This window comes from Silurus meridionalis, chromosome 15 (assembly GCF_014805685.1).
Source record: "Silurus meridionalis isolate SWU-2019-XX chromosome 15, ASM1480568v1, whole genome shotgun sequence".
NCBI classification, from domain to species: domain Eukaryota; kingdom Metazoa; phylum Chordata; class Actinopteri; order Siluriformes; family Siluridae; genus Silurus; species Silurus meridionalis.
This window is the reverse complement of record NC_060898.1, coordinates 8,278,214-8,291,750: the sequence shown is the minus strand read 5'-3', so window position 1 is coordinate 8,291,750 and position 13,537 is coordinate 8,278,214. Positions and strand designations below refer to the sequence as shown.

The window sequence follows — 13,537 nt, the reverse complement described above, 5'->3', positions numbered from 1 at the left end:
GAATCTAGTCGTCATTTAAATCTTGCTGGCAAAATCTAGCTACTGTTTTTGGCCCCAAAAAATATGTGCTAGTGTATGATACCTTTACTTAATTTTCTATACTTATAAATTCCTATAATAATAATAATAATAATAATAATTGTTTTTATAATAAGCCTTCCTGGAATCTGTGTGTTTCTTGATCTCTTGACGGTTCATTTTTGTGCAGTGGCCTGTTCAGATAATTGTACAGTTTTCCTTCACCGTAAATCTCCCGTTTAATAATGGCCCACAAGTTCTCAATGGGGTTTAGGTCAGGTGAAGTAGGCCATGTTATTATTCTTTCATCTTTATGGTCTTTACTGGCCATGCAGTGGTGTACATCTATGCATGCAATGAAGCATTGTCCTGCATAAATATAATATAATAATATTGTGTCTTCTAAAAACTGGCAGAAGGTTTGGACGTTGATTTGGAGTCCACTTTCAACCAAAAAAGGTCCAACTAGCTCATCTTTAATAATACCAGCCCCTTCCAGTACGCAACCCCCACCTTGCTGGTGTCTGAGTTGAAGTGGAGCTCTGTACCAATTACTGATCCAGCTACATGCCCATCCATCTGATTCATCAAGAGTCACTTTTATCTCCTCTGTCAATAGAACCTTTGAAAAATATCTGTTTTCAGATATATGTTTTCTTGGCCCAGTCTTGACGTTTCCACTTGTGTGTCTTGTTCTGTGGTGGTCAGGTTTTAGCCTTCCATACCATGGCCATGTGAGCACTGAACACCTTGTACTTCTGGGAACACCAGGTAGGTTGTAGATCTGGAATATGACAGCACTGGAGGATAATGGGTTTCTGGTAGCTTTATGTTTGATTCTTCTCTAATCTTGCAGTACATTTTTATTTTCTTTTTCTCTCTCAATGTTTCTTGCAACCCTGTTGACTATTTGCAACAAAACGTTTGATGGTTCTGTCATCACACCCCAGTATCTTAAAAATTTCAAGAGTTCTGCATCCATCTGAAAAACTTTATACAATTTATGACTTTTTAGGTCAGTTAAATCTCTTTTTTGCCCTATTTTGGTTGAGGAACAAATGCCTAATAATTATGCTCACCTTGATATAGTGTTTTTATCTCTTTAGGACACTCCCTCCCTCATTACACAAATACACATCGCCTGACCCAATCCAATATCCAATTGGCATCCAGGTTTATAACATCTTGGAGTTGGAAAATATGCATAAAAATGATTTAAAAATGAATTTTTATTTGACAAATAATTGTGCGCACTAGTGCAAGGTGCACACATTTCTGCTCACCACAGTTGTAAAGAGTACTGATTCAAGTTCCCCTAGGCTTTCTGGCAGCTTAAACAACTATATCATGTTTAATGTCAATAAGTTCACATTTTTCACCTGTGCCTTAACTTAAACTCTTTCCTTGTATTTGCATGATTGTACATGTTACATGTATCTAGCCTTCATGTAAAACATATTTGTAAAATCTAGGCACCAGTTGGCTGAATGTGACCCCTACTAGATTTTTTTATACACTTATAATTGTTTATTATTGTTATATTATATAAATAATATAGTAGAGTATACAGGTTTGAAATCAGTTTGAAACTACTACTTCGAAAGCTCAAATGTGGAACGTTGCTTCTGGGTATTGTTTCTGCCCGGGGGGCAGTACGAAAACGCTAGGCTTCGAAATTAACTAATTTGTCAAAAAATAAATAAATCACATGTTGCGACAGTATCCGACTGCGGTTTAAGACACAGTATTCTATATTGGAGCCAAAAAGGACCTTAACTGGCCAGGCTTTGTTGAAATGAATCTGGTTTATTGAATTCCGTAGACTACCCCTGCCCTCTTCCTGGCGGAGGGATCTATGACGTCACTTGTTGTTTGGAAGAAAGGAGCACGGTACCTAGACCTGACTGTCCTTTTATTATTATACATTTTATGACAAAATAAAATCGAGCCATGTCTACCCCGGCGAGGAGGCGATTAATGAGGGACTTCAAAAGGTATCTCGAGTATATATTAGACCGCTGTTCCGTTTTGGAGTTTTTGTTTTCCCACTAACGCTTGTTAGCTATTTAAACACTGCCAGATCGCTGGTAAACCACGCCGCCTTCTCCATTGGTTCTTGGCAATGAGGCTAACCAGCCAGTACTAGACAACTATATAACACCAAACATTATATATTCTGATTCTCGTGTTTATGTAGAAGTATTTATATTTTTATGAAGCCAAACGTGTGCCATGCAAGCGGAAGGTTTAGCGAGCTAGTTCGCTATCTCTCTCTTTCTCTCTCTATGCATACATACATACATACATACACACACATATATATATATATATATATATATATATATAGATATAGATATAGATAGATATAGATAGATAGAGAGAAAGAATAATCGAAAATAAATAAATAAATATAAAATTATATATATATATATATATATATATATATATATATATATATATATATAAATAAATACGATGCAATGTATTTCACCCCTTTATTGATTTGTGTATTTCATACATGCGGTTGTCATACGGCCATAGGTCCGTTCTTCTCACTACCCACACACGTCTGATCACATATACACCTTGGATCTAGGGGTAGTTGCTAAAACTTTTAGATGGGTTCCTTCATATGCCTAAGACTGCTTATCCAATTAGTGGCAGGTTGCAGGTTACTTCCCAAATACATTTGTTGTCTCAAATGGACAGAAAAAGTTGACACCAGTTAACTGCACCTGTAGGTTTGGCCCATCAGAGTGAAGTACAGGATGAGCCCTTTGGCCTAGCATTTCTCCTAATTGTAAGAGCCCCATTGTGTGCATTTAGATGAAAATCTTTTTGGATGCTGCACTGTCTTAGTTTTTTGCTTTTAAGCCTAACTACAAAGACAGCAAGAAGTCCTCATATATTATGTACTGTATATGGAAGTCTGTAGACAGTGTCTTGCTGGGGAGTCGAATTATTTATGTGTTAACCAAATGATTGGTTTTCGCGAGGGGGAATTTCTAGTGTCTATAACCCTATTGTTTGTAAAATCGATATTAATAACCAAGAATGTGTTGGTAATATTTTTAGTAATTGAGACAAGTCAATAAATTCTGTCTAAAAATACTGTTCCAGAATATGAGTGAGTGATATGACAATAATAGCATATTTAAAAAAAAAAAAACATTAAGCTTCTACTCCGTGTTTAACTGTTAGTATAATGCATTCTGGTAACATCCCTACTGTTCTTTGTCTTACATAAGTTTTTCTGTTAGAGGAATCATTTTACATTGGAAGAACTTCCAGAGTGTTTTTTTTGCAAGCAATCAGTTTTGGCAGTTTTTTGTGTTAGTGCAAATTTGCACATGTTTTGGGCTGAAAAATGTAGCCATGACCTATATGCAACTTCTAAGCAGATACAGTATTTTAAATGTATTTAAAATAATCTGGTATCTCATGGAGTCCACAATGTCATATAGTTTAACAGTGTTTTGGACGTGGAGATTAGGTTCCTTACTGGATTATTATCCTATATTTTACATTATTATTGCCTTGATACATTTTTTAAAATGATTTCTAGGGATGTCAGTAATTTTGTTGACAGTATTTTTAGATCAGCTTTAGACTGCATTCACTTGAATTCATTTAATTAGTGAGTTCATTAAGTGTGAGAATATTTTTTCATAGCCTGTCGTTTTATCCATCTTTATCAAAGAGGCCAATATATGAACTGTCTTTATGGTATCTAGGTGATATTCAGCACTCCATGTAGGTACAATAAACACTAAATAAACATTAGGGTTACCGGTCATGCAATATTAGTGCAGACCCAGCAAGAACATACTGTGGATGTTTAAGGGAAAGTTGAATGACCGCAGTATACTACATTATGAGGTAACTTTGCGGCATTTGTAGGAGGTTTCAGCGTGTGCATGTACACATGAATGTATTATGGTGATCTTTACCATCCCTGGTGGTTAATGATGTTGGAACCAGAGTTATATACAATCATGGGGTTAAAGGAATGTACCGTATTTTTCGGACTATAAGCTGCTACTTTTTTCCCACGTTTTGAACCCCCGCGGCTTAAACAACGAAGCGGCTAATTTATGAAATTTTCCTGGGTTTTTCCCGGTTTCACAAACTTCAAGCCAAAAATCTGACCCCAATAACATTAACCCTAACCCTAACCCTAACCCTAACCCTATTAAAATTTTTATGTTCATGACAATGCAGAAAAGACTGAACAAGTATGTATTTCATGGAACCCTGACCTAAAGAAAAGTCCCCTTTCTCCAAAGCAAAATAAAATCAAAACAAACCTTGAAAGTTTTTAAATGTCCTTTTTAGTGGGAAGACTGATGTTGAGATATTTGGTCATCTTGCACAGTGGCATGTTTGGTGTGAGTGCATCACCACACCACCTCATACCAACTGTGATGAATATTGAAGCAGGGGTGATGATTTGTTCTTGTTTTGTTGCTACAGGACCTGAGAATGTTGCTGGGACAATAATAAACCTCTTGATCTTTTAGTATAAATATATTTATGCAATATGACAATCTAAAGTATAGCAGCAGATTTAGATCTGAACATTTAAAAAGGAAATAATTTAAGGTATTGCAATGACCAAATCAATGTCTAAACATCAACAGCACTGAGAGGCTGTGATGGGATCTGTGCTCAAACAAAAGGTCAGTTAACCAAAGTAACTTTGTGAAAAAAGTGGCTTTATCTAAAATAATGTGAAACAAAGAATAAACCCTAAAAAAAAACGATTTCTTCATGTTTTTTTTTGTTGTTTTTTTCGGGGGGGTGTCAGGTTTTTTTTTTTTGGTAAAGGTATGTTTACTTGGTAGGCTGTATTTTTTCCCACCTGGTTTATAAAATAAAGGCTAACATATTTTTTGGGGGAAAAATTACAACATATTGAAATCTGTTATTTGTTAAATTTGATTAAAATAAAAAACAATTATTGTTTAGGCACTGCTGCAAAAAATATAAAATTGAGTGATTGCTTTCTTTTTCACAACACTGTAAATTAGGCCTCAGTATATCTGTTGTATTATAACAAAGCATGTTTTTGTAATGAATATTGATAAGTTTAAATGTCCTTTAGACTTCAAGAAGACCCACCAACTGGTGTGAGTGGTGCGCCATCAGAAAACAATATCATGCTGTGGAATGCCGTTATTTTTGGGTGAGTAGTAAAGTCTAAATAAAAGTGAAACTAATCTGGTTTTAAAAAAGAAAACATTGAAAGTGAATTGTGGGTAATGCTTTAATGTTAAATAATATGCACATGATCACCAACTATTGAAATAACTTTAAATTTTTTCCCAGACCTGTAGGAACACCGTTTGAGGATGGTAAGTTTTGTTTTCCATCACATTAAATACATGTTAATCACCACTTGTCCAGTTTGAATGATTAAGTTTTTGCCCTCTGTGAGCTTTTAAAATAATGCTGCTATCATCTACCTGATAATGTGTGTATTCTGAAGTTTCATTGCCTTGTGTTATTTTTGCTAGTATACAAAAAAACTGTACTATTCTGTAATAATTTGCAGTGGTGGTTATTCTCTTTATAGATCGAATAGCAGTTATGTTTTAACTAACCTTAATGTTTTATCCCTGTGCAAAATATGTTTTCTCTGTAATGTGACTCTTTATAATCTTGCAGGAACTTTTAAACTTGTGATAGAATTTTCAGAAGAATATCCCAATAAGCCTCCTACAGTTCGATTTATCTCGAAAATGTTCCACCCAAATGGTAAGCAACTGTCTCCTGAGTTTTATTGTCTATAACCATATTGCTCAGAATCTATATTAATAATCAAGTGAGAGTTTGTTGTATTGTTAGTAATTAAGGCCAGTCAATAATAATCATAATCATAATCATAATAATAATAATAATAATAATAATAATAATAATACTGTTCCAGAATAGGGGTGAGTGCCATGACAAAATGTGTTTCTTAAAAAACATTCAAGATGCATGTTATACACTCACTGAACACTTTATTAGTAACACTTGTACACTGCTTTTCATCATGAATAAGTTCTTCTGTTAGAGCCAAATATGTTAAACTTGGACTTATCTGTTCAAAGAACTTCCTTTGTCATTCATTGTCCACTTTTTGGTGTTTATGCCTTTAACATAGTTCGTTGCATATAAATAAAAGGAACATGCACATGTCTCAACTTTGGACACCTGTTTTATTTATTTAATTATGAATTTTAAAATCCCATATGCCCATCCTCTAATGGCTACATCCAGCATTATAATGTGTCATGTCACAAAGCAAAAGTTGTCTTAAACTAGTTTTCTAAACATGGTTTTGAGTTCAGCATTCTTCAGTGGCCAGTTCTCAAGCACCAGATTGGAATTCAATAGAACCTTTAAGTTATGCACTTGGAAAATCTGCAGGAGCGGTCTGATGCATACATGTCAACATGGACCAGAATCTAATGTGGAATGCCATTAAGATTGTTTTGTCAAAGCGAGGCCCTGTCCAGTATTAGTAGCAGTGTAGTTTTGCTAATGCAGCGTTAGTATCAGTATGCTGTTCGTAATAAAGTGTTCGGTGAGTGCACATCATATTGCACAACCATACTCTAAAGATAATATATCTACTAAGCTTTTATTTGGCTCTAGTTAGTTATTTGCATGAATGTATCATATTGTTTGAAGTATAGATTTGCCAAATGCAGTTTTAGTACCTTGTAGTAACATCGAGCATATTGCAGCTGTTTTTAATTATGTAAACTGTACTGATGCCTCTTTATTAGTGGGTCTATGTTGGTATTATTACAATGTTATGAACCAGTATTAGCAGAGAAAACATTTTTTTTTGTTCTCACAGTTTATGCAGATGGCAGCATATGTTTAGACATTCTTCAGAATCGCTGGAGTCCTACATATGATGTGTCCTCTATTCTGACATCTATCCAAGTGAGTAATCATTCCTGAGAATAACTTTAAGTATTCTGGGTGTGCGCTTCTTTTTTTAAATGTATTTATTTATTTTTTAAACACAGTTAAGACTGAACTGCTTATATACAAGCTTAGCTCAAAATTAGAAGAGAAACTATTTATTTATTTATTTTCCCCCTTCCCTAAAGTAGGGTGACTGTTGCATTAATATTTATATTATTATGGACTGATGATAGTGTAATTAAGTGCAGTCTGCAATAAAGATTTCGTGTTAATGTGCCACAACAGTAGTGTTCCACAAAGCACTGCCCTGTTGTTTTGCACAATAATGCGTTTAGGCATAATTATATGGCTTTAATCGAAGGGGTAAATTCTATCAGGGGGAAATTGTATTTGAAATTCTCTGACCCAGTTATGATAATGTTTATTAAAAGTGCTTATTATGTGTAATATTTGGCCAGTGATCAGGCAGTTATCATGTGAGGGTCTTATTAAAGAAAAAAAAAATTATAACAAAATGTGCAGGAATCATTAAAAAATGAAATGTTTGAATGCAAATTATAGAGAAGAGTAAAATATTTAATTGAGTCAATGCCTTCTTTCTAATTAAAAACCAAACCTCAGTAGCAGTCCACAGTTTGATGGCCAAAAACATCTAACTAAAAATATACTTAAGATTATTACCCAGTATGCAATAAACTGACACAAATATTAAAGCGTACTAACTGTAGATCATTATCTTGAATGTCATATTTGATCATTCTTAAACACTTATACATAATAAAAACTCAAGAGGCAGCCCCGATGAGGTTTTAAAACAAAAAGAGATAGAAATGAATCATGTAGATTAAGAATTAGAATAATGGAGTAATGATATCTGTATTAAATTTTTTTTGAGAACTTTGAGCACATTGAGTCACCTTGTGTCACTCACAGAACCCTCTACAATTTCTGCTTTCCTCTCATTAATGCAGTCTTTGCTGGATGAGCCTAACCCCAACAGCCCAGCCAACAGCCAGGCAGCACAACTCTATCAAGAAAACAAGCGCGAGTATGAGAAAAGAGTTTCTGCCATTGTGGAGCAAAGCTGGGCTGACTCCTAATGCTCACAATTTACACGATTAAGTACCACATATCAGGTTCTCCAATCTTTTATTTAACCTATATCGGCCAAACACACACACACACACTCACACACATACACATATACACAATGAAAACTGCTCTGCTGCAAGTGGAAATCCAATGGGTACTCCTTTGCCAATGTTTTGCTGCAAGCAGAAGCCAGTCCATTTTTTTTTCTTTTCTTTTTTCTCTTCTCATTTTTATGATAAGTTATTATTAAAAGCATTTATAATGTTTTACAACTCCAGAATTATTGCCACCCTTAATGAGAATTGTGCAAAAAAATATATAGAAAATTAATAACACATTCAATATGTTGAGCTTGGCGTTTTCTTAAAGATTTTTTCCTGTGGAAAAAGATTATCAGTAGAAACACAATAATAATTGCTGAAGCCTTCGTAAGAATAGAATAAATAAAAAAAACCCAGAAGAATAAAAGACTGTTGTGCATATGGAGTCGCCCTCTTCATTTCAGTAAGTTTATCAGCCTGACAAGAAAAACACATTTTTGATTGCTGTTCCTGTAATAACTCAGGCATTTAGGTCTCGGTTGCTCTCAGAAAGGGATTTTTTGGCTAACCGTCTTAACTCTTTAATCATTCTGGAGATGGCAAATAATCATTGATTTTTGGAACAGGACAAACCCAAAAACCAACTACACTTCACACTTCTAAAATGGATCTTTGTGCAGTGGCAGTACACTCAGAATTCTCTCGTTGCAAAATTTTTATCTGTTGGAGATTTGAACTATTTTATGATGTTCCCGATTGTGCGTATTAATTTTAATTGCATATGTATTTTTTATATGTATACAGCTATGTTAAAAGATATTTTGTTTTCCCCGATGACAGAGGTTTTAAAAGAAATAAAGCTAAAATGGTTTCTCTTATTGTATGTGTGAACTGTATATGAATAGTATTTGCAAGGTTTATTGTGTGTATTAGTTATTGCATATTTCTCTAAAGGGTGCTTACAGTTCTGGAGTTTATTTTACTGATTTATTTTTAGACTTTTTCTTTTGTACTTTTATTTTTTTTGGAGGTTAACAAAAGTGTTGTATAATGCCATAAATCCATAAATTATTTATAGTTTAATCTTACATACAGTTTTTTGTTGTTGTTCTGGAAATTAAATCAATCAAGGCAGTAAGACACAACAAAACCCTACTCATGTCACGTTTCTTGTGTCTCTTTTGTTACAATAATGAAAAAATAAATGTACTCTGATTAATATGCATAAATATATAAAAAATAAATAAATAAAAAAAATATATATATATATATATATATATATATATATATATATATATATATATATATATATATATATATATATATACACACACTGTTCTATATAGAATTGTAGCATCCAAATTAAAAAAAACAATAGTTTAAAAGAAATTATGTGTGGATTATATTCTGAATAAATAAAATGGTTTTGTTGATAATGTTTTGAAACCTAAGGATGTATTCTTCATATTCATATAAAATTTTGGGGCCATTTCAAATTTTTGTCTTTCTAATAATAAATTAAAAAGTATTCTTTCTTTATTTTCTACAACTCATGATCATGAGGAAAATGAAGTTACAATCCCAGGTCATTTTTGCTCAACTCTTAGCATTGCATATGTATTTTAAGTATTCACTTGTTGAAAAATGCTCAAGTATCAAAAGACCCTGTATATATGTCTTAAAATAAGCTTTTAAAACAAGTGACAGTTTTGGAGCTTAGTAGGAAATCATGTGCAAATTCAGCTATAGAATTAATACAAATTAAGTTGAAAATGTATGCAAAAATTTTGAATTCTGTTCCCATTTTTGGGGAAAAATTATTTTTTTAGTGTACAAAAAAGAAGCTTGCTGTCAGAGGATTAGCTCCAGGGTAAGTAATGCAGAAATAATAATAATAAAATAAAAAATAAAAAAACAGTGAAATAAGGATTAGAAAATCCTGCAAGGAGTACTGTAGCTGATAATGAGGCATTTCTGCATTGCCAAAGAAGTGTATTTATGTCTTGCCAAACTTGTCTGGGATGGCACTTCTGGGTGTAGATGCCACTAGAATGAGCGAATGTACTGACATGGCAGTGCATCTGCTGCTTAATTGTGCCTTCCCTGTAGGCTAAAAGAGAGGATGAATGTGTATGGGTCTACTTGAGTAGCTCTGCCATCCATGTCATCCAGCAAGCATTAAAGATTTGGACATTTACCCAAGGGCTCTGATTTCCCTAAATTTGTAACACTACACTGTTGCAATAAGGGAATCATCAAATGGCGGTTAAGACCAATTGATTAGGATACTACTTCCAATTGGACCTCCCAGTTCTGCTCATCCAAAGAGTAGCTGCCTCACACTGCCTGTTGTTTTTGGGTTTAGCCTTAGGTCATGACATCTTTTAAATTAGCCCTAAGAGGGGCCTGCTGTTGTAACTGTTGTTAAAAACTCCAGCATTTGTAGTGGTCAGCAAGAACACATCACGGCCTGCCTACATTTGTTTTGCAAGCATAATGTCTCACTGTTGAGGATTTCTTCCAAGAGCACTGCAATGTGTGATAACGGTGGATGTATCTAATGTGCCTGGCTTCTTAGTGAGGACACACATGGGCCAGTCATAAAGATACATCCAGTAATTTTTATCAAGTATAAATAAAATATATCTGCATCTGAAATAATATAGCTGCATGTATGCATCTTGTGGATATCTAAGAAGACAAAATGTAGCTATCTCAAGGTAGAACTTATGTATTGTCTGTCCTTAAGATGAAACCTTAAGACCTTAAGATGAGGACATGAAAATTCTTATTAAAATCATATGCGTTCTAATGCTGGGTCCCGGAAGGGATGCATAGGTTAGAAGGTGACCAACCAGAAACACTGGATGTTAGAAATTCTCCTTTGTCAAATGGACAAATAGGGACCTGCCTTAAAGATTGCATAAACCTAATACCAAATTATTAAGATAAGAGATGAGACCAAGGAAAAACAGATCTAGAGCTCTGCTGAGACTGCATGGTTGGAACTATGCACCATTGGATCTTTGCACTGTGACAAGGACAATTCGGGGTTTGAAAACTGTCATAGAAATCATCCAGGAATCACTAGAACTTTTAGAATCATTTTATATTTTTAGGGTTTTGGGAGACAGTCCTTCTCTAAAAAATGCTTCACAAACATTTTCTTTCTGAAAAAAAATGCAGTCGTAAGGTTTAAAGAAAAAAAATAATAATATTAGATTTTGTGACCAGTCAAACACTGACTCCTGGGCACAGGATATAAGCATATATTGTGCATTGAAAAGCACTGAACAATTTTTTACATTTTTAAAAAGCATTTACTAAAAAAAGATCATTATTATCTTCTGTCTGGCAATGTAATAACTTGTTGGAATCTTATGAGTAAAAAACCCAAGGAATGACTGACTGTATTCTTTACAAAATTCTTTACAAAATTTCAGTTGTATCAACAGATATCACATTGTACAACAGCTCATCACTGTGCTGGGACAGTATAAAGATAAGCTGTTGAACATTACCACTATTCACCATACACCACTGCCAAATCCCTAATCTTTTAATGACTGTTTACACTGTTCATGTTGCAAGGCACTGCCACTTTAATTTCACCCCAGTCTGCTCCAATCTCATTCACACTATTAAACAGTATTTCCCCTAGCTACCACATATACTTACAACCAAAAGTTGAGTTGGAGAGGGGAAAACCTATAAAGAGGTGCAAAACATTATAGGCTGTTCAGCTAAAATGATCTCCAATGTCTTAAAATGGAGAGCAAAACCAGAAGAAAATGGAAGACAACCATCAAAATGGATCAAAGAATAACCAGAATGGCAAAGGCTCAGCCAATGATCAGCTCCAGGATGATCAAAGACAGTCTGGAGTTACCTGTAAGTACTGTGACAGTTAGAAGACGTCTGTGTGAAGCTAATCTATTTTCAAGAATCCCCCACAAAGTCCCTCTGTTAAAAAAAGGCATGTGCAGAAGAGGTTACAATTTGCCAAAGAACACATCAACTGGCCTAAAGAGAAATGGAGGAACATTTTGTGGACTGATGAGAGTAAAATTGTTCTTTTTGGGTCCAAGGGCCACAGACAGTTTGTGAGACGACCCCCGAACTCTGAATTCAAGCCAAAGTACAAAGTGAAGACAGTGAAGCATGGTGGTGCAAGCATCATGATATGGGCATGTTTCTCCTACTATGGTGTTGGGCCTATTTATCGCATACCAGGGATCATGGATCAGTTTGCATATGTCAAAATACTTGAAGAGGTCATGTTGCCTTATGCTGAAGAGGACATGCCCTTGAAATGGTTGTTTCAACAAGACAATGACCCCAAACACACTAGTAAACGAGCAAAGTCTTGGTTCCAAACCAACAAAATTAATGTTATGGAGTGGCCAGCCCAATCCCGAGACCTTAATCCAATCGAGAACTTGTGGGGTGATATCAAAAATGCTGTTTATGAAGCAAATCCAAGAAATGTAAATTAATTGTGGAATGTTGTTAAAGAATCATGGAGTGGAATAACAGCTGAGAGGTGCCACAAGTTGGTTGACTCCATGCCACACAGATGTGAAGCAGTTTTAAAAAACTGTGGTCATACAACTAAATATTAGTTTAGTGATTCACAGAATTGCTAAATCCTAGAAACAAAAATGTTTGTACAAAAAAGTTTTGAGTTTGTACAGTCAACGGCATACACTGCTATTTTTTTGAACACACCCCTTTCAACTAATTGCCCAATTGCACAGCCTTAAGAGCGTGCATATCATGAATGCTGGGTCTTGTTTGTTTTCTGAGAATCTACTGCACCAACTGGTAACTTGTTTGCCACGTAGCAATAAAAAATATACTAAAAACCTGGATTATTCTGGTTAGTCACATTGTACTGCTATTATTTTGAACAATACTGTATGTATATGTAAGAGATATCAAGTTTAATTAAGGTGGATTATCAATATGAATGCAGCTGGACATGGAGTCCTGCAATGGAGTGGTGTGTCAACCACAATGTGTTCACACCGACAGTTCGGAATGGTTGCTAAACATAACTGAATGAATAGAAAGTTGTAAATTCTCTCTCTCTAGAAGTTAGTCATTTCTATAAAACCTGAAAAAACCTTATAGTGTATATCATTGCATTAATAATAGTAAGAAAAATATTTCAGAAGTAAGAAAAAGATGAAAGAGAAGAGTTACTCAGTACACAGTAAAGCTCTGGGAAGTAAAGATTTGTTTAGGAAAGTAGAAAATTTAACTACACTGCACTCTGTGCTGCACCCTGGAAGCTAGTTCTTCCTTGTACTTCACTTGTGTTATATATAAAAGTGAGTACACCTCTCACATATCAGCACCTATTTTAGTATATCTTCTCAAGGGACAATACTTGGGTTTCCCTCAATGAATCGCAGCTCCCCAGAACCAGCAGCACTGGCCAGCACCAGACCATAATGCTA

At 34.6% G+C, this 13,537-nt stretch overlaps 1 protein-coding gene across 1 annotated transcript; it reads left to right on the top strand.

Annotated features, from left to right (window-relative positions):
* Positions 1-1,713: 1,713 nt before the first annotated feature.
* Positions 1,714-9,230, top strand: LOC124398361 (ubiquitin-conjugating enzyme E2 B). Its single transcript, XM_046868496.1, has 6 exons — positions 1,714-2,012; positions 5,123-5,203; positions 5,347-5,372; positions 5,686-5,775; positions 6,869-6,957; positions 7,914-9,230. Exons 1-6 carry the CDS (start codon positions 1,969-1,971, stop codon positions 8,040-8,042), a joined length of 459 nt encoding a protein of 152 aa, XP_046724452.1. The 5' UTR covers positions 1,714-1,968; the 3' UTR covers positions 8,043-9,230.
* Positions 9,231-13,537: the final 4,307 nt, after the last annotated feature.

What these genes read in the sequence shown, in the direction of transcription:
- LOC124398361 (XM_046868496.1), top strand. Translation starts at nt 1,969, where the DNA reads ATGTCTACCCCGGCGAGGAGGCGATTAATGAGGGACTTCAAAAG. An exon ending in AGGAACACCGTTTGAGGATG is followed by an intron (nt 5,373 to 5,685) that starts GTAAGTTTTGTT and finishes ATAATCTTGCAG; the next exon opens with GAACTTTTAAACTTGTGATA. An exon ending in GAAAATGTTCCACCCAAATG is followed by an intron (nt 5,776 to 6,868) that starts GTAAGCAACTGT and finishes TTGTTCTCACAG; the next exon opens with TTTATGCAGATGGCAGCATA.